This window comes from Ips typographus, linkage group LG11, assembly GCF_016097725.1.
Source record: "Ips typographus isolate SLU linkage group LG11, UJ_Ityp_2.0, whole genome shotgun sequence".
In the NCBI taxonomy this organism is placed as follows: Eukaryota; Metazoa; Arthropoda; class Insecta; order Coleoptera; family Curculionidae; genus Ips; species Ips typographus.
The window spans coordinates 8,305,593-8,325,149 of NC_138432.1; the positions used below are offsets into that span (position 1 = coordinate 8,305,593).

General features: G+C 35.3%; 5 protein-coding genes across 7 annotated transcripts; 3 read left to right on the forward strand and 2 right to left on the reverse strand.

Moving 5' to 3' along the window:
- Positions 1-8: 8 nt before the first annotated feature.
- On the reverse strand, positions 9-1,646 carry LOC145735528 (torsin-1A-like). Of its 2 annotated transcripts, XM_081989462.1 has the most exons (5): positions 1,197-1,646; positions 877-1,142; positions 523-823; positions 320-467; positions 9-266 (listed from the first exon to the last, which is right to left on the reverse strand). In XM_081989462.1, exons 1-5 carry the CDS (start codon positions 1,378-1,380, stop codon positions 125-127), a joined length of 1,041 nt encoding a protein of 346 aa, XP_081845588.1. In that variant the 5' UTR covers positions 1,381-1,646; the 3' UTR covers positions 9-124. The 2 variants fall into 2 exon arrangements, with proteins under 2 accessions (XP_081845588.1, XP_081845589.1); XM_081989463.1 differs by lacking the exon at positions 877-1,142 and having other exon boundaries at positions 1,197-1,378.
- A 59-nt stretch (positions 1,647-1,705) lies between these two features.
- Positions 1,706-5,042, forward strand: ZnT49B (solute carrier family 30 member 9). Of its 2 annotated transcripts, none has more exons than XM_081989447.1 (11): positions 1,706-1,943; positions 1,993-2,100; positions 2,520-3,167; positions 3,413-3,539; positions 3,598-3,736; positions 3,791-3,946; positions 4,002-4,113; positions 4,162-4,372; positions 4,424-4,616; positions 4,670-4,783; positions 4,839-5,042. In XM_081989447.1, the coding sequence occupies exons 2-11, from the start codon at positions 2,025-2,027 to the stop codon at positions 4,881-4,883; spliced, it is 1,821 nt and encodes a 606-aa protein (XP_081845573.1). In that variant the 5' UTR covers positions 1,706-1,943; positions 1,993-2,024; the 3' UTR covers positions 4,884-5,042. The 2 variants fall into 2 exon arrangements, with proteins under 2 accessions (XP_081845573.1, XP_081845572.1); XM_081989446.1 differs by having other exon boundaries at positions 1,707-1,943; positions 2,022-2,100.
- Trs20 (trafficking protein particle complex subunit 2) lies at positions 4,920-6,615 on the reverse strand. The gene is made up of 3 exons (XM_081989472.1): positions 6,176-6,615; positions 5,443-6,125; positions 4,920-5,388 (listed from the first exon to the last, which is right to left on the reverse strand). Exons 2-3 carry the CDS (start codon positions 5,527-5,529, stop codon positions 5,056-5,058), a joined length of 420 nt encoding a protein of 139 aa, XP_081845598.1. The 5' UTR covers positions 5,530-6,125; positions 6,176-6,615; the 3' UTR covers positions 4,920-5,055.
- A 189-nt stretch (positions 6,616-6,804) lies between these two features.
- bsf (bicoid stability factor) lies at positions 6,805-12,578 on the forward strand. Its single transcript, XM_081989445.1, has 9 exons — positions 6,805-7,154; positions 7,230-7,399; positions 8,237-9,965; positions 10,138-10,397; positions 10,462-10,684; positions 10,742-10,987; positions 11,044-11,580; positions 11,704-11,975; positions 12,033-12,578. Exons 1-9 carry the CDS (start codon positions 7,012-7,014, stop codon positions 12,500-12,502), a joined length of 4,050 nt encoding a protein of 1,349 aa, XP_081845571.1. The 5' UTR covers positions 6,805-7,011; the 3' UTR covers positions 12,503-12,578.
- A 376-nt stretch (positions 12,579-12,954) lies between these two features.
- LOC145735521 (proton-coupled amino acid transporter-like protein pathetic) lies at positions 12,955-19,126 on the forward strand. The gene is made up of 10 exons (XM_081989449.1): positions 12,955-13,114; positions 13,280-13,350; positions 13,577-13,693; positions 13,755-13,905; positions 14,684-14,805; positions 16,338-16,422; positions 16,483-16,714; positions 16,809-17,037; positions 18,453-18,625; positions 18,690-19,126. The coding sequence occupies exons 2-10, from the start codon at positions 13,289-13,291 to the stop codon at positions 18,917-18,919; spliced, it is 1,401 nt and encodes a 466-aa protein (XP_081845575.1). The 5' UTR covers positions 12,955-13,114; positions 13,280-13,288; the 3' UTR covers positions 18,920-19,126.
- The last annotated feature ends 431 nt before the right edge of the window (positions 19,127-19,557 follow it).

Consider the following 19,557-nt stretch of genomic DNA (forward strand, 5'->3'; position numbering starts at 1 on the left):
GAAAAGAATGTGTTTAATTTTAAATTGTATTTTCCTCTTTTATTATACAAATTATAAATGTTTTGCTTAATTGAGTATATTATTAAACGCACATAACTTATATCTTTAATTATGGCTTGTAGCACTAAAGTTCTTCGTCATCTCGAAAATGAATGCGGTAGTATTTGTCCACTAACAGTCCTACTTTAGCCCCAAGCCGTTTACAACCCGTCTTGGAAAACAGTTTTGTATCATCTGGACCCCATTCAACAAATTGCATAACTTCCCTGCAAGCCTTTAGTTAAAAAAGAAAACCTTGAAATCAAAATTAAAGACTGACTGTATATGCTCTTCCTTGGGATAAAACACTTTACGCAATTCAAATTCTTGCCTAATACATCTCCTTACATGCTTTTCTTCCAAGGGCAAAAAAGGAACATAGTGATCAATCAAATTGTTTGTTATTACATCACCATGATGGAAACCACCTAAAAAATTAGATTTTTGCTAACTTAGGCATCATCAAATATCTAAACATCCTACCCAACTCATTAAAAGCCCCTTTTTGAATGTAGCTTTCAAAATCTGACATTTTCATATCTTCTCTATGTTTGCCCTCCAAGTACAGGTCCTGATAATGCTCTCGGATAACATCGGATCCCGTATTGGACAAAAATATAAAAACGGCCTTTGTATAGTCGACTCCATCAACGTCATTCCGATGATCTAACATGGGTTTGATACCATTTAGAACATCGGGAATCATTTTGTCAACTTCATCAAATATGAACAGTCTGTGAGCACAATCTGTCATGTTCCCTTTCAGCCAGACATTTAAATTGCGCTACAAACACATCAGTGACTGACTACAAACCGAATTTTATAACTAAAACACACCTTATACTCATGAACTTTGCTTTGATCAGAAAAATGCATTCTACCAATGAAATGATGCACATATTTACTTTTAGTTCCTTTTACAAATATACTATCTGCTATAAAGTTGGACACATAATTCTTTCCAGTACCAGTCATACCATGAAAACTTAAGGTAAGGGCTTTACCCTGATCATGTATTGGACTAAAATGAGCTGACAGGGCATTTACTGCAGTGTCCAACAAGGGTTGCCCAAATACATGCTCAGTAAGATTACGTGTAAGACCTTGGGATACCTTTTATTTAGTACAAACAACTTCCTAATGTTTAAGATACTTACGCCAACGTCTAAATTTGATCCAATCTTCATTACAACACTCATTTATAAAGCAGTATGGGTTGTAGCTGTCCCTTTTAATACTGGGAAATTTTACATTGTAGCCTAGTATATTCCAGGCTTGGACTGTTTGTATAAAGTACAGAGCAAACGTAATCAAGGGCAGTACTATGTGCCTCTTTAGCATGGTAAACTGGTAAAAATTACTTGATTTTTTTTATCCTTCAAGTTTGTAGACGCATTGTTTAAAGTTGTTTTAATATTAGCAAACCCTTGTAAATTGTAAACACCAGAATTTCATTTGTAATAACTTTAAGAAAGTACTAAATAATGTATAAACTAAAACTTATTATTAAAAATATAACATCACATATTACATAACCTCACACTCCTTCCAACGCAATCGAACGCATGTCACGTGACAAAAGTGTGAATCAAAATACAAATAAACATGGCAACTGACAACGCTGTTTTTTTTAAATTGTCAAACTTGAAACTACTTGTCAATTTATATGATTGCTGTCAAGGCTGTCAACGCAATGCCTTTCAAAATAAATGTAATATTTTTTTGATTTAATTAAAATATGAAAATGAAATTTTCATTCAATTTAACTAAAAAATATTTAATTTTTCAATGAAATGTACTGGTTAAACAAAATGGTTCTTAATCACTAAAGTATCGTTATAATTAGCACCTCACTGTTTCTAAAACTACACGCTTATAGCCGAAATTGATAGAGGTTATTAGTGGTAAGATTTTTCAAGTACTTATTTTTTTATATTCTTTTAACTTTAAAAGTCTTGTACCTGTTTAACGTTTGTTTGTAGACGATGTTACCCAGAAGTAGTTTTGCCCTTAGAAAGCTGCTGGTTGCACAGGCTTTAAAAGTTCGAAATGACACATGTGGTAAGTCCTAAAAAATGCAACAAAGTGCATTAGATTAGATATCAGTGCTCCACAGAAAATCTTGCAAATTACTTTTCATTGTAGTATTAGAACAGTAAAGTTAACAAGAAAAAACAACAGTATACTATTCAGTGATAAATTAAAATGATAGTTAACTGTCCTTTCAAATATTTAGAAAGTAAAGTAGGGTAGGATTTATTATAATAAACCTGAACACAGACAGTGTTGTGGACAATGTTGCCTGTTGTTTATTATAATGAATATTGGTTTGGTATGTCAATGTCCTTGAACATGAAAGGGGATCTTTAATTTTAATTATGGGAAGCTGAAGGTTTAGTTGCACTCTGCTTAAACTAGCATTAACCTACAATAAAGTTTAATATAACATCACAACTTTAAATAAATATTTACAATTGCAGGCATAACTTTTCGACGTTTATGCTACATTACTAGACTGCACAATCAAGCCTTTCAGGTGAATTTAAAACAACAACACCCTAAATGTCTCCGCTTTTTTTCCAAAGAGAACAAAACATTAATACCTAAAACTAAAGTGGAAGAAGAAAGTCCTGAACAAAAACTGTTAAACACTCCACTAATAAAGGTTCTGAATGAAGCTTCCAGCACTGTGGAGGAAAAAAATATTAAAGAGCATAGCCTGGACACTGGCACAGTACCACAAGTAGAAAAACCAAAAATCACCACAAAACTTAAAGAAAAACTTATTGGGAGTGTGGTTAGTGGTGACAAAAAGGATGAAATAAAAGAACCCAACACAATCAAACCACAACCCAAAAAGCAGAGAAAAAAAGTTGATCTAACTGCCCAATCTTTGGAAAGAAACTTTATTACGCCAGTGCGGGCGATGTCCGATTTTTTACTAAAACCCTCTGATTTGGAGTCTCTGCCGAAAACAAAACGAAGGTCTCCTTATGAGGCTGAACCTCCGATTACCGTATATTGGAGGAGGGACGTGGAGGCTAAAGCCTTGGAAGTTTGGGGTTCTAAAGAAAATTTGCAGACTGAGTTGATTAAACGGGATATAGAGAAGAAAAAATACCAACAAAGTAAGATACTTTACTTATTTAATTTAGAGCTTAATATAGCAGAATGTCATGTAAAATTGAAATCATATTTATTCTATCCTTTTATCAAATATTTTATTACATTAATAGGTGTAAGCATTGCTTTGGTTTTTAATTCTAAGAAATGGTTCAGACTGTTATCAAAGTTTATTTCTTTGATAAAAAGCCACAATTTTAATAACTACTTGCATCAAAAAGTAATCACTAAATTTTTTGCGCAAATTTAGATATTTTTACTGTAAAAAGACGACTTCGAGACTATAGAAGGGAATTGGGAAAATCTGCTGATGTCGTCCAGGATGAGTCAGGGTTAATGGGCCGGTCCGGGCGAGTAGTGCTGACAGCAGTGGTAATGTAGGTTCTTTAAAGACTGATCAAAATTATTATAATTACTTAGTAAAATTTCTTTTAGTAATGGTACCAATTGCCTATTTAAATTATTTGCCTGGCTCTATACCGGGTCTCATAGCATGTTTTCTGAATGTATACATTCTTTAGCCGATACGATAAATCAATTGATTTTGGCATACGGAATTCACAAATCAATTCAAGTAATTATGATTCATTTATCAAAGAGTAATTATTCTAACTAGGGATAAATTCAGATAGCTGACTCTTACCATCCATATGGTTATTCAAATATGAAATATGTCGCCTCTTTAATATCAGGAGTTGGAATTTTTTGCGTCGGAACAGGTTTGTCCTTCTATCATGGCATTTCCGGACTTTTACACCCACAACCCATGCAAGATTTCTTCTGGGTAATTACTTCAAGAATTAATAATTGTTCAAAATTAGAAATTTAAAGCGTTACAGGCGTATTTTATACTTGGGGGCTCTCTAGTGTCCGAAGGGGCGACGTGGCTTGTTGCCTTTAATTCCATACGAAAAGGGGCGCAGGAAGTCAACATGTCTGTGAAAGATTACAGTTAAGTTGCGCATATTTACCATTGCACTGTGTAAAGTAGAGTTTTAGTATTCCGAGGTCAGGACCCTAGCGTTAACGTAGTCCTTCTGGAGGATTTCGCTGCTGTTGTTGGTGTCATAGTGGCGGCAGGCTGTATGGGTATTTCTTCGATGACAAATAGTCCAGTACCCGACGCTTTGGGGTCGCTTTTAGTCGGGTGTATCTTGGGTTCCGTCGCTTCATTTATTATTTACACTAATGTAGCAGCCCTAGTTGGAAGGTAGAGTTGCAAAACTTGTTTTAAAACAAAAGAGCCTACAGGTTTTTGTAGGTCGATACCTGAAGAGAATTTAGAGAAAATTAATGCTGAACTGGAGAAAGATGTCATGATCAGGGCAATACATGATGTTAAAGGTATTGATATGGGTAATTACCTTGTTCGGTACAAAGCTGAATTGGACTTTGATGGTAGGGAATTAACCAGGTCTTATCTGGATAAACAGGATTTAAATGAGTTACTTGAGGTATTAATTAAAAAGTGTACCAAAAATTGGGAGTTTTACTGGATGTTTTGTAGGAGGCCCGTAAATTAGAAAACATTGACCAACTTGAAGAGTTTATGCTGAAACATGGGGAAAACATTGTAGATTTAATGGGGGGTGAAATTGATCGTATTGAAATGAAACTTAGGGTATATATTATTTCATATGGTATATCTTTCTAAAATAACCTTTCAATTTTTGCAGAACAAATATCCAGAGATTCGACATTGTGATTTAGAAGTACTGTAAGTGGGATTATAGAATATTTAAGGGTAAAACTCAGTATTTGCTGTACTTTTATTTATTGTTTGAAGTTGTTTTCTTAAGCTCTAAAAAATATCCTAACTTGTTTATTTGTTGATGAAAGCTTAATAATTATTTTTTTACAATAAAAAATTTAAAACAAAACTCTATTAGTTTACTAATTAGTAAGATATTTCTTCCCATATGACTGCACTTTCTTCTCAAAAGCTGAACTTTTAATAGGTGAATTTTCCTCATAGAATGGATTCATGGAATGCTTGATGTATGCTTCATATATTTCATTAAAAAAGTTCTTTATACCGTCATCGTTTCGATTATCGTGCACGACGACAAATCGTATCAAACTGGCAGTTACAAAAGCTGACACAAACCACTGGTTAAATTTGTCCACAGATTTCAGGTACATGTTTTGAGTCTTCCACTTGTGCTCATCAATCAAATCTAAAGCTGAGTGGGCTATAAACTGGTTCAAATGTCTATGATCTTCTTTCTAAAACAGCAGCTAGATAGCTTTAACTTGTGGGGTAGAGACTGAAAAATGTACCTTAGGATCCTTTACGTTGGTAAACTCCATTTCAAAAAGAGGCTTATCCTTATGCCCAACAATTACAAAGTAGTAAGTTCCAATCATGTTAAATTCCTATTTAGTTTAAAGTTTCAATTTTAAATCACACAAGTTATTTTATTCATCTTGGGTAGAAATGTAAATAAATAATAAACTGTTCATTACTCCAAGCGTCAGCAGCTGATTATCAACGTCAGTGTAGGTCACGTGCTGTTTACACTTATCATATAGGAAAATAAGAACCTAATCATGTGACCGCCTGACGGGAAGGTTAGGTTTATTCATTGCTAGCAGAAAGAAAAAAATTAATTTAGGACACCTATTTGGATAACAATATTGGATTTCAGTTTTTCTTTTTCACTTTAGCTGGAAAAAAAAACAATCTGACAAACCTTTTATTATAATTTATATTATAAAAACTGTCTAAATAGGTATACAATTTATACAACTTTTCTGTGAATATATCACATTTTTATACTCATCCAGAAAATCTCCACTGCACTGTTCATATTCATCATCAAGCAGCAACTCACCCTGGACATTCTGTTTCATCATACTTCTGGTTCTACCCTCTACATGATTTATATCCCTACAAATCTGCTGCAACTGATTTAAAGCTTGATGAAGTGTCAACTCTTTACAACCACTCTTTTCTATTTCCTCTAAAATTTGATGGTTGTAGCACTTTAACTCAATATAAGGAATACTCAACAAGGTATGCTTTGCTAGAATGTTGTTCATGGTGAGCAGTGAACGTTTCACTGAGATTACATTCCTAGCGAGACTGTTGCTCAATTTGAAGTTCAGACTGTGAGATAATTTAGTGATTGGTTGCAAGCGTCTTTCCGTGATTTTCTTCAGCTTTAAAGAGGTGGAACTCAGAAAATTGATACATTCTAAAATGCTTTCTGCAAACTCCTCTTGGGCTTGTTGAACTAGACTTTCATAATGACTCACATCCTCATTTAAAGGACTGTCAGGAGTTTCTGGGTTTAAATTGGCGTAGTTGTGCATACGTAGACTTTGGAAGTAAATCACTTAAACTGATTTATTTTTAATGGTATGAAAAATGAATATTACAAAAATAAAGAATAAAAGTCAGAAACAGTGAAACACACAGAAAGTGTGGTTAAGTTTCTAAGTTCTATGCAAATTGCAAATATTGCAAATGCTAGTCAGTTCTAATCTAAGCAGCAAGAAACTGTCAAACTCAGCCGATTACCTGATTGGACAGAAATCAGACTCAGACAAGGCAGTGACGTTTGTTTCGTGAAACACATTCCTATCGTAGATATAAACAAAAAAACTTTACTTGGAGTTTTGTTGCGGCGTAGATACGATAGTAATTGCTAGAGAATGTGCTCTTTGTTCTTCTGTCCCACGGATGTTAATACTCGTTTCACACTGATGTCCTTGTGATTTACGAAACAAAACTGCAAATCAAATTTGTCAGATAATTGACAGGCGTCCATAACCCATTCTCATTCCTATCTCTTTGCTCAGTCTCCTCCCCACCATTCTGCACAGTGCACGAGGTAAAATTGGAGAATGGCTTCAATTCTAAGATCCTCAAAATTCGTAAGATATATAGCCGGTTTCGCCCGTAACGTGGTGGTAAACACACCCAGAGAATTCGATGGTAACTTAGTGAACACTGCTACAGCACAATGCTACTGCGGAGCCATACCCAGGTATGTCATAACCTCAAATCGCTCCTGTGGAAGATGCTGTTTACATTACGCAATTTGAAACCGCTTTGTTTCCAGAACTTTAGCCACCCAAACGTCCACACAACACGATCAGAATCTCGATCGTCGTTTGAGAAGCCTCGATCAGGACGTAAGAAAATCGGGACGGATATCCCGGAGGGACATTGAAGATGTTCTAGAAGAAATTCGGAACGCTCGGTCCGCCACTAGTTCACAGTCATTATTAGGTAGGGGCCATAGGGGACAGTGAGTAATAAAAAGTTTTTTTATCCTGCTTAGCTTTGTTCTGGAATTACCTACATGAAACTGGTCTGTTTATAGACAGAATCCTCAACCTCAACTATTATTTATCAGAGAAGAGCATTATGTATGTATGTACAGCCATTGGCATTGACCACAAGTTAGGACATAGAGTTCCATGATTATTAAACCAATAAAAACATTGGGTTTTTATTTGAAATTGGTTGGGGATTATCTCTGCAAATGGCCCTAAAAGCAACAAGTTAATGTTAATACCTACTTCACACAAAAAACTTATTCATGATTTATAGATTTCCATCTTAACACTACCTCTTCCTAATAAACTTAAAACTAAAGTCCAATAGATCGAAGTTTTAGGCATTTTGTGTCAAGATTGTTTGGGTGATGTGTTACTGATAGATATGTTATGTCTGTTCCTGTAGTTGTGATGAATAACTAATTGATTAAAAAACTGAATTTTTTCTCTTGTACTTTTGAAATGCTCCTGTTAAATTATTCTGTTAAAATTGATGAGAAAGAGAGTCCATTTAATGGAAGTTACCTGGACTAACTGAAAATATTGGATGAAGTTGTGTCCTTTATTAGCCAATGATAACAGTTTAAGGCTGTGAAGGAGAAAGTGTTAATTTCTTAGACAATATGGTGGTGGACGTTTAGTACAACCAATAGTTATTTTGATAAATCTGACTTTCACAATGCAAATTTGCACAAATTGCTTTGAGTTTTCTAGTTAATTATATTGTAATTAAAAAATAAAAAGATTTTAACAATTACCAACTTAATTCCATCTAAATCAATTACAGTTATTCGATGTTGCGGCACATTAGTTCCGGACGAGTTACCCGAAATACGAACAAAACTAGTTCAAGAAATATGGAATACCTTAATCAAACTAAACGTCCCTATGGACGTATCACATTACAATGCTCTCTTGCGAGTCTATTTAGAGAACGAGCACCCGTTTTCACCCACAGAATTCTTGGCCGAAATGGACGCAAGGGGAATCGAACCCAATCGCGTCACATATCAAAGATTGATAGCTCGGTATTGCCACGACGGTGACATAGAAGGTGCCACGAAAATTTTGGAGTATATGCGCGAAAAACAGATGCCCGTTAATGAGAATGTTTTTAACGCCTTGATTTTCGGACATTCTCAAGCAGGAGATATGAATTCAGCTCAGGGGATTTTGAGCGTGATGACACAAGCCGGACTTGAACCGAGCGCGGATACATACACCACTTTGCTGTGTGGTTACGCTCGATATGGTGAAACTAATAAAATGGAGGAGATCATCAATGAGTGTGAACAGAAAGAAGTATACTTGCTGGACAAAGACTACTTGGAAATTGTATACTCATTGGCTACTAATGGACATGCGCAGTTGGTCCCAAGTATTCTAAGTCGAGTGAAAAAGACTATAGGATACAACCAGGACGCCATAAACTTTATTTTGCGGTTAATCAACAAGGGACACGACGAAACAGCTTTTGCAATTTTGGAGACGATGGTCCGATCCACTAGACCAGACGGAAGTTTGATGCCTGTAGGAAATTTCTTTATTCGTCAGTTAGTGAAAGCAAACAGGGATGTAGATACTATCCTAAGTTATTGTAAAAAACTTGAAGAGAAAGGATTGTATGAACGCGGATTGTTACTAGCTACTGAAATTAGTTTGGAACAAGGAAAAGAAGAGCTGGCATACAAATTGCTGGAACATTTGAAACAGGACGGCTTGGAAATTAGACAACACTTTTTCTGGCCTTTAATTATAGCTAAAGCTTCTGATCGAACAGGAAAAGGGATTGTCGAGGTGCTACAGCGTATGCAAACTTTTGACTTGACACCAAATCACGAGACTTTGAGGGACTGGGTGTTGCCTAACTTGCAGGGCAAAAGCAGTGAGGTTTTGTCTCTTTTAAGAGACGCGAATGTGTCCCTTGGCAGTTCCGCATGTGGTTTAGTTTGCAACTTGTTGATTAAGAACGAAATAGCTGAAGCGGCCACTATAGCCAGCAGTGTTGCCGCTTACTATGTTCCCGACCTAATTAAACGTCCTCTAACTAATGCTTTGTACGCCACTCAGGACATAAACTCATACATTACCATTCTGAGACAAGTCCATGAAAATTTAAAGAGAGTATCCTCATACACAGACAGTCAGGACGGGGCTTTGGATGGACCAGCTGTTATTGGGTCCTTCTTAATTGATATTTGTCAAGCTCGGCGTAATTACATCCAATTGGTTCCCAAAGTTTTAGAAGCGCTTGTGGAACAAGGCTTGAGCGTAACCACGTCGTGCGCGGAATGGTTAGAGAACAGATTGGGGGAGCAAATGACTGACCACATTTCTGACTTGTTGGGCAGATTGACTTCAGGAGAATTGACACCCATACCATTATCTAAACGGCCCAGTTATACCCCTTACCATCAGATGAATGTTGATCAATTGGAGAAATTGGTGCAGAATTTGGACTCCAAAGGTGTGGAAACCACGGGATACAAGAGACGACTGTTAACGTTATATCACCGGTATGTATCTGGTTTTTTTGTATTTCATCATTTATCGAAAGTAAAGTGTGTGAAACAATGATTTAAAATAAAAAAATATTTTATTATTTTCCAGTCATATTTGCTTTTATTGCAATTTGTACTTTACTAACTGACTTAAAGAAAACTTCAAAAAAGTGAAATTAATCTACAGGGAGAAGAACTTGGAAAAAATGGAAAAGCTAGTGGAACAGCTGTTGCAGAATCCCAACTTTGACAAAACGCCAGGACTTCACGCCATTCTTATGGACACTTACGCCGCGCACGATCGTCTGGATGAAGCTTTGCAACAATTTCAAATTGTTAAGGATCTGGAAAAAGACGAGTTTGAATTGGACGAAATCAAAATTGTTAGATTGGCTGGCTTATTAGTTAAAAATGGAAAGGTCGATGACGCTGTTAAATTATTACAAGGTTTGTTTTGTAATGTTCTAGAGGTAGATGAGTTTATAATAGCGGTTAATGATGAAATATATAGAAACGCCAAGAGATAAAGGCAATCGAGGCTTCACTTACAACTCGTTGGTATGGCGTGTGTTAAATTCTTTGGCCGAAAAGGGCTTGGACAAGGAACTGAATCACTTGTTTGAAGCTTTGGTCAAAAATGAATACATTGACATTACTACAGTGCTTTTGGGGCCTCTTGTAAAAGTTCACATAGTTCAGAACGATTTGGAAGCTGCTTTACAGAAGTTTGAATGGTTAGTTTATGCCTGAAATGTAGATGTTTCAGTAAAACAACAATTTTATTGTTTTAGGTGTGTGGAGCAGTATAAGTTGACTCCTTGGAAAAATGAGCTGGCGTGCAAACTGATCGAAATTGAAGACGCTGAGAAGCTTCAAAAACTAACAGACTTAAGCACTGTAGTCCATGGAGAAATTAATAGTTTATACGATTTGGTGTTTGCATTTGTCGAGTGCGGCAGAATTAGACAGGCCAGGAAAATCTTGGAAACACCAGGACTGCAAAATCGACCTCAAAGAATCAACAGTGCTTGCGAAAGGTACTTAAATAAACGAAAAGCAGTTGGAACATGTAATAACAAATAAGTTAATTCAGGTTCCAGCAAGAAGGTTTGGTAAAACCTTTGGAAGGGCTGAAGGACGCCACCAGAGACTTGAACCACATCGACCGTAGCGACATCTACTATCAGCTTCTACTCAGTTACATCAAACAGGACGACGTAGATAAAAGTTTGGGGCTATGGACTCAAATGCAGGAAGAAGATTTGCCTGCATCAGACCAATTTTTGTTGAAATTGGGTAGTTTTTTGCAAGAGAAAGGAATGCCGGTCCCGTTCGTTATGCCACAGCCAAGAATAATACAGCGCCCCGTTACCATTGGTGCGCCCACGTTGTCACAACAACCGTCCGCCTCTCTGCAGAGATCGAGACCAACCATCAGTTCATTTAAACGTAAATTGACAGCTGGTGATGTGGATGGGTGTTTGCAGATGCTTAGCAACGAGAAAGTTTCCGTGGCTGACACCTCGTTACTCATCGAAAAACTTGTCCATCAGGATAGATTAGATGACGCTATTAAAGTTACTTTGGATTTGCTCAACAAAGGAACATATCCAGTTCAAAAGATTTTCAGGTAGGTTATTAGTTTTGTCTCGTTATTCTGTTTCACTTACAAATATGCTGTGTGATGTTACGATTTACATTTTAAGTCTCAATCGAACAGTAAATAAAACGCGCCAAACAATGCTGTTTCCAGATTTTTGCTGAATAAAGTGGCGGCTGCCGGTCGTATCGACAACTTGATCGAAATCGGTGATAAATTGAGTACAGACCTGAAACGACTCGTTTCCTTCGATAATCGACTGTGTCATGCAAATATAGTGGCCGGTAAGGTAGACAATTATTTGAAAAAACTGGAAGACAACATTGATAACGCCACTGATGCTAATCTGGACGATATTAGCAGTCAATTTCCGCGAGGAGGCGCCTATGGCATTTTGGAAAAATATCCAGAATACTTGGATAGATGTGAGTGTACTATAATTTACTAATTCAATATTTCAAATACATATTTATATCTTCCAGTCGAACAAATCGCCATTAAGTATGCAAACAAGGGAATAGTGGGCCCCATGAACGTTTTATGGACGAAATATTTTATCGCCAACGATCCAATCAAAACCGACCATTTATGGCAAACATATTTGAACAACGTACCCAGAATAATGTTCCAGAAAATCATCCACACAGCTAGAGAGACCCAGAACGAAGATTTGATTCGTCGATTAACCGAACATCTAAAAGTCAGCAACGTGACGCAGGGAGCGATAGGAAACGCGTATAGTTGTTATTTGGATGTGCTGGTGGCCAAAAACAAGATCGAAGAAGCCGTGGAAATTTTCGAAAAGGCCTTAACTTTGGTACCAATAGAAAACATTAATAGGACCGCCATATTAAGGGTGCGTGATATGTATGCTAAATTGGGACGGCCCTTCAACCATGAAATTCCTAGTAAAAATAGGCCGAGCGAGACGCAAGGGCATGAAGACTTTTAATTATGGCAAAGTGTGATTGTAAGGTTTTAGTTTAAGGAATTAATTAATAATAAAGTATTGTTTCGTTTTCGTATAAGTTGTTGTTTGTGTTTTAAACCATCTTTAGTACAACTTTAGCTTAAAAGTAACAAAGTTAGTTTATAGCTTTTTTGACTCATTGTCAAACTTTGTGAATCAAGCCCTTCACCAAAAATTCATCACGTTGCTCCCTCAGAACATGATTTGGTTTGATTGGACATGACATTCTTCCGGTTGATTATTTTAGTCATTTTACTCGCATATTTTTTTAATCACCGTTGCCTGGTTAAATCGCGTTGTCAAAATAATTATGTTGGTCCCAAAACAGTACTAAGTGGGTACCCATACACCACGTTCACACACTAAACGCGCGTTTAAAACTGTGAAAATCAACATAATAGGATTTATATAAGCGGTTCACCTGTCGCAAAATCAGTCTGCGTCTTGGTACCGATCATAACGCGTCGTTTGGGTACCCCTTGTTTTAACGTTCGGTCGTTTGTCATCATTGAAATATTTAATAGGCGCTTTAAAGTAGCAGTGATTGAGTAATTATTGTGCGGATGATACTGTCGAAATTCTACTTTAGAACAGGTCAGTACATTTTTTCTACTCTATTTAATTATTAATTTACACATACCTTTAATTATTGTTTTGTTTGTTATACAATAAAACATCATTGTTAACTTTAGTAGTGAACTTAATTAAAACAATAAGCAGGTATTCTATAATCATATTACAGATTTTAATAAATTGCAGGTTGGAAAAATGGATATAGAAAAAAGGGAAAAGTATCCCTCCACCTTTACCATGGAGAATTTCAGTTCAACGTAAGTATAGTATATACTAATTCAAAAATTGAGCGCAAAATGAGAAATCAACCTAATACTACTGTCGCCTAAAGTAAAACGCATCCAAACATAGACAAATATCTCGTCAACCACCTTAAAAGTAGAAAATTCCAAACTGTACACGCATTTTTCTCGAAGTGCAATTATTTAAGCCTTGATAATCTAGGTAGATTGAGAAAATCCTTGGCTTTTCTTTGCTTTTCAGGGCCACCTTGACCAGTAACGAGCAAATTAAGGTGCCCATAAGAGATGGGTTACCTGAGAAAAAGGACGATGAGACCTACAACCTTTACGAACACCGCGACGTAGAACACCCTAATAGGTAAACACGTAAAATACGGTTTTACAGTAATTTTTTTCAATTGAGAAATGTTTTGTTTTAGTTTTTCTGGGGCTTTAATACACTTGCTCAAAAGTTCTCTGGGTACTGGAATCTTGGCTATTCCTAAAGCTTTCAGAAGCGCTGGTTTACTGGTTGGACTTTTCGGCACCGTGATTATCGGAATTTTGTGCACTCACACGATTCATATCTTGGTGAGTCAATTTTAACTGCGGTTTCAATTCGAATACAGGAATATGCATTGAACACTGTTGGAAATTCCTTATATAACTCAATAAAGTTGAACTTATTCATGGTTGCAACATCACCTTTACAAGAATTAATTCCCACTGTTAAAATACACAATTGTTTCCTTTTATTGAAAGTAGAAGTTTTGTTAATGCTTTGTTTTGCTTTGATAAGGCTTGCCGAGTTTTGATTGGTGTACCATCATTAGAAGGTGGATTTAGTTAACTTACAGAGTGATCATGACAATGACAAAATTTACACGTGTGTCTTATGGTACCCAGTTTAAAGTTTATGATTTGCGTGATTATATACTATATTAAAGCTATATACCTATAAATGACTGTATACTGAAAGATTTATAAGTGACATGCAATAAGTATGCTAGAGGGTATGTGGACATGTCAAAGGGTACAAAACGATTGATCACCCTGTAATGATAATTTGCTAAAAATTATTACAAACATACGACTAAAAAAAAAACAAACCCTAATTTTCAGTACTGGTTTGAAGTTCCATTAAAGACATTGTTTAAATGTTCAAACTGAAATAATTGCACACCGTCAAAGCAAAACCGTTCAATGTCGTCGACTTGAACTGGTTTTTGAATAACCAACCCAAAATCGTCATGAATGTATAGTCGATTCCAACTTACAAGCCACCTTTTGGTGGCCAAATTTGCCATTAATTCAGTGTTTCGGTATTTTAATAATTTACAACGTTTAACACATACACTGTCCTTTACAGGTCAGGGCTTCGCATAAGGTCTGCGCCAGATCAAAAATTCCCAGTTTAGGCTTTGCAGACACAGCGGAAGAAGTGTTCAAACAAGGGCCCAAACCTCTTAGAGCATGGTCCAGGTTTGCCAAGTAAGTCTAGATCTGTATTGCATTATAAAGAGTAAATTTTCCAAAGCCAGACTGTATGTACACAAGTAAATATGTACAAAAGAATGTCAAAGTGAAACAACAATCCGTCATTCCATGTTAGATAAAGACGGTATTTTTTCATGAAAAAATTACTATTTGCTTAATTAAGCACTTTAAATGTTTATTACACCATTTTCCAGTAAATGGTATTTTTTTAATAGTTATTCTAGTTTTATGTTGTTAAATAAGTCAAATGCTAATCTATAATTAGTGTTCTTTTTTTTTTGTTCCATTTCCGGAAAGAGCTTGCCAGTGTTTATTTTATATCATCTTATAATCAAGTACATATTAATTTCCTTGAAATAATATATCTACTCGTTATGAAGTGTATTAAACTCTTCTCGATCGTCCTTTGCCATTCTATACGGGTATATGGTTACAAGGTCATTAAATGGCCTTTAGGCCAGCTCATTATAAAACGCATATGATATAGTACCGTGCGGATTCTCTTTAACGTAATACTAGCTTTAATTCTAGTTAAAAGTGAAAGGGAACGTTGGAAGTATTGCAATAACGTCAGTTTCTTAATAGCAATTCACTTTTAAGCGTTTAAACAGAAATCTACCTATTGTTTACAAATGTGGTCTACAGGATTTCTTAACCGTCTAATTTATACAGGGTATCCCATAAATACACCGACAAACTTCCTGGAGTGGGAAAGAGTGTCGGGACAAATATTTTTTACTCTACATCCTGTAAGTGGAACAAATGAAGCCATTGCAGGCAAACGCTTAATCGAGTCGATATTAATTTAGGAAAATTACAACGAAATTCTTGCCTCACACAGAGACCTGCCTTAAATACCTTCAAATATTAGTTACGCAACCGTAATTAAGGAAATTGATTGGTGATTATGATAAATAGTAGGCAAAACTGATACATATGACAGAAATGAAGTTTAGTTTAGAAGTTTATCAACAGATTTCGAATGAATAATTTAAAATTTCTCACAGCTCAACGTTAGTTTTTAATCATTATATGAACTGACGTCAATTCAAAGGATTGCAAGAAATTATTTGCATTATTACTGGTTTCATACTACGCATAAACAATAAATCAGCATATTGAATCTTGGTAATTCTTTTTTAAACGGGTTCTGAAACAATTTCTTCGAAATAATAAAACAAACACCTATAAAAGTTGAATGATTTGCATAGAAACCTTCACGAAAACCAAACTGGTTTTTATATTTACAGTATTTTATTGTTAGTTTTAATGAATATTATATTAGCCTAAAATTGGGTTAAATAAAATTTAGTGACAGTGATCTTCTTTGAATACTAATTTTTGACCATGTTGATCAGGTATCAGGTAATAATTAGTTCTGAATTTATACCTGTGCGTAAACGCATTTAAGTTGAATTTGTTGTTGTAGTTACAATAAGAGCCTTGACGAACAGTGGCGTCCTAAAAATTCACCTTGATCACGCTTGGATTAATTAATAAGTTAACTGTTTTTTTTTGTTTTGCAGAAACTTTGTAGAGATTGCCCTCGTTTTGACTTATTACTGCGGCAACGCTGTATACATCGTTTTCATTACGGTGTCAATGACAAAGGTAGGTGTACCTGATTTAATTAGTTTTAAAAAAATATAAACCAGAGGCGTACCATTGCAGCTTTTTTCATACTACTTTCCTGAAACAGCCGACTGGGATCAATATTTCAAACTGATGATTTTGATTCCTTTGATTTTGTGCTGTCAAGTGAGGGAGTTGAAACACTTGGTGCCGTTTTCTTTTATTGCCAACACTATGATGGTGATCGCTTTCGGTATCACCCTGTACTACATTTTTTCCGGTATCACTCAAGTGAAATTAAGTGACCGGAAGTTGGCGACGGGTTGGGAAGGTATGTCAATCTCAATATAAGTATCTATAGTATAGCAATTGTCTGTTTTCGAGATACATATACTTACACTTGTTTTTTTTTTGTATACATTTAGGTATTCCATCATTCTTTAGTACTGTCTTATTTGCCATGGAAGGTATAGGAACTATAATGCCCGTGGAGAATTCGATGGTAGAACCAACTTTTTTGGGTTGTCCTGGTGTCCTTAATTCCGCCATGGCTGCCGTGGTATGCCTCTACACTGCCATTGGATTTTTTGGGTATTACCGATATGGGGATCTCACAGATGCTACCATTTCAAAAAATCTACCTTCGAATGAAATGTAAGTATTAATGTGTTGCTGTGCCAATAGATTGAGGAAGTAATTTGGTGTTTTATGACAATAAAAATATATTGTCATTATGATAAATAGCTTTCATCGAACATTTTTACTTTAAAAGGTAATTATATGACTTTTGGTTTTATAACGCATTCTTTACCGCCTAAACTGTGGCTTGAAAAAAATTGATTGGACGTTGGGACTTTCTTTAATGTTCACATAATCGAAAGTATAATATGTAACATGCTTTGATAGTAACTTTTTACATACTTAAAAGAGTTTCAACAGTTTTAGTTGCAATAGTTAAATGATTTATTAATAAACTTTTTCGTCGACCATATATTAACAGCCTTTTTTAATGGACGAATGCAAAATCGTTCATTGTCCCATTAATGCATGATTTTTTAATTGTTTTACTCATGATATGATCTTATCAGGCAATCAAATACGCTCATAGTATAGTTCTATCCTTCTTTATTTGTATTAAACAGAGAGAAATAGACACATATTCTTTAGTTGACATCCACCATTACCGACAGAACTCACTGTCATTGTCATTGTCAAGGGTGTCTGTGATTTCGGTTTGCAATGACGCGTATACAACACAACTGACAACAATTTATAGGTCTGATCCTAGAGAGAATCTCCAACTAGTAATCAGATAAATAGATACATCCATTGGCCACAAGTCAGAAAACGTCATAGTCACGTGAGCATATTCAACCAATGAAACTTGACATTTACTGTTTCTGAGTTGGAAACCAGTCAGGGATTGCCTCTGCTAACAGACCTTTTTATTCACTAGAGGTTGAAATTTTTTTTAAATTACTCTAAAGCCCAGTACTTTCAGTTCAGAATAACTTTATTCTAAGGATAATATCTATGGAAACCGTGAAATCAGACGCTGCTATTGGTCAATTCCGTCATTTCTATACAAATCATCCTAAGAATAAATTTATTCAAAGGCGAAAGTACCGGCCCTAAATGACATTCGCCTATTTACAGATGTAAACAAACAAACATCAAATTTAAGAGAACTGTGATAGATATAGAACTATTAATCAATTAAAACAACCGATTTTGATGCATAGAATAGATTTTTAACTAAATAAAAATCACTAAATTACCAAATGAGAATAAACATCTTGAGCGGGATGGTATGCAACCAAATATACTTCTTAGTGTATATTGAGTTGCCTAACTTTTGTTTTTTTTTGTTTTAAATTACATTTTTGGTGACATTTTGGCAAATTTTTATTTTGTTCCAATGAGGGGGTATTAGAGGTATTTGTTAACTACTTGTTGAGATTCAATATTTCGGCTCGAAAGGCAAGTTTTGGCTTATTTTGTATTATTTTTTATCCCTTTTCTAATTTTGAACTTTTTTTGTATACTACTAAAAATTATTACTTTTTTAGTCCAGCCCAAATTGTGCAAGCCAGCATTTCTATTGCGGTATTCTTTACATTTATGTTGCAATTCTACGTGCCTTTGGAAATTACCTGGAACCGAATCAAGGACCGGATTCCCGAAAACCGGCACAATATCAGTCAGATTTTGCTCAGGACCGGACTGGTTGTTTTTATTACCGGTTAGTTTCAATGCACCTATTTCCATTCAAATGTAAATGTAATTTTGTATTTTTTCAAATGTAGGAATCGCCGCGGCTGGTGGTGAACATTTGGGGACCTTGATTGGTCTGGTGGGCGCAATTTTTTTCTCTACTTTGGGGCTGTTCATCCCTGCTCTGATTGAAATCATCGTGGATTGGAATGACGGTTGGGGCAAATTTCATTGGAGGCTCATTAAGGATATTCTAATAATGGTTTTGGCAATTTTTGGGCTTGTTTCGGGCAGTTTTTACGCTATACTAGAAATGCAATAGAAATATATAGAAAGTTTGAGACAAGGTTAATAATAATGGTCCTTAAGATTAAGATAGTATTTCAGCGCTGTGATATTTAACTGTTATAAGAAGCAACAATATGTATAGTGCAAAAGTACTAATTCCTATGTAATTGTAAAATAGATAACACACAATATGTATAACAATTTATGGCTTAAGTATTACAATTTTCAAACAAAATAATAATTTTTTATTTAGTATCAGTTCTAATTGGTACAGTTTATGAATGGCACGCGTTATCAGGTCCTGAAAAATGGGTAAATTGTTATAAGGTGTCGTTTTTCCGCTTTGCCATTATTTGTAAAAGTACTTAAGTGATCAGTGGTGTAACCATAATTTTAGTTCAACTTAAAAATATGCTTTCAAAATTACTAACTATTAACTTGACAGTTCGTTGTTTCTGCAATTTAAAGTACAGTTTCTGATTGTTTAGCGAAACATAAAAATGTTAGGCCACTATATAAATCCGCTATTGGGGTACAATAATTATATTTTGATGCAATTGCTTTGTATTTCAATGTTAGTCACAATAAAATTTCGTCATTTACACTTGAAGAGGAACCTTGGCAGTTATTACAATAAAGGATGATAAAAGCTGTTTCCCATTAAAGTGTGGT

What these genes read in the sequence shown, in the direction of transcription:
- bsf (XM_081989445.1), top strand. Translation starts at nt 7,012, where the DNA reads ATGGCTTCAATTCTAAGATCCTCAAAATTCGTAAGATATATAGCCGGT. An exon ending in TAGTTCACAGTCATTATTAG is followed by an intron (nt 7,400 to 8,236) that starts GTAGGGGCCATA and finishes AATCAATTACAG; the next exon opens with TTATTCGATGTTGCGGCACA. An exon ending in GCTTTACAGAAGTTTGAATG is followed by an intron (nt 10,685 to 10,741) that starts GTTAGTTTATGC and finishes TTATTGTTTTAG; the next exon opens with GTGTGTGGAGCAGTATAAGT.
- Trs20 (XM_081989472.1), bottom strand. Translation starts at nt 5,529, where the DNA reads ATGATTGGAACTTACTACTTTGTAATTGTTGGGCATAAGGATAAGCCT. An exon ending in CCAACGTAAAGGATCCTAAG is followed by an intron (nt 5,389 to 5,442) that starts GTACATTTTTCA and finishes CTGCTGTTTTAG; the next exon opens with AAAGAAGATCATAGACATTT.
- LOC145735528 (XM_081989462.1), bottom strand. Translation starts at nt 1,380, where the DNA reads ATGCTAAAGAGGCACATAGTACTGCCCTTGATTACGTTTGCTCTGTAC. An exon ending in GATCAAATTTAGACGTTGGC is followed by an intron (nt 1,143 to 1,196) that starts GTAAGTATCTTA and finishes AGGTATCCCAAG; the next exon opens with GTCTTACACGTAATCTTACT. An exon ending in CCCAAGGAAGAGCATATACA is followed by an intron (nt 267 to 319) that starts GTCAGTCTTTAA and finishes AAAGGCTTGCAG; the next exon opens with GGAAGTTATGCAATTTGTTG.
- LOC145735521 (XM_081989449.1), top strand. Translation starts at nt 13,289, where the DNA reads ATGGATATAGAAAAAAGGGAAAAGTATCCCTCCACCTTTACCATGGAG. An exon ending in GCATGGTCCAGGTTTGCCAA is followed by an intron (nt 14,806 to 16,337) that starts GTAAGTCTAGAT and finishes TTTGTTTTGCAG; the next exon opens with AAACTTTGTAGAGATTGCCC. An exon ending in TTACGGTGTCAATGACAAAG is followed by an intron (nt 16,423 to 16,482) that starts GTAGGTGTACCT and finishes GTACCATTGCAG; the next exon opens with CTTTTTTCATACTACTTTCC.
- ZnT49B (XM_081989447.1), top strand. Translation starts at nt 2,025, where the DNA reads ATGTTACCCAGAAGTAGTTTTGCCCTTAGAAAGCTGCTGGTTGCACAG. An exon ending in AGTTCGAAATGACACATGTG is followed by an intron (nt 2,101 to 2,519) that starts GTAAGTCCTAAA and finishes TTACAATTGCAG; the next exon opens with GCATAACTTTTCGACGTTTA. An exon ending in GTATTGAAATGAAACTTAGG is followed by an intron (nt 4,784 to 4,838) that starts GTATATATTATT and finishes CAATTTTTGCAG; the next exon opens with AACAAATATCCAGAGATTCG.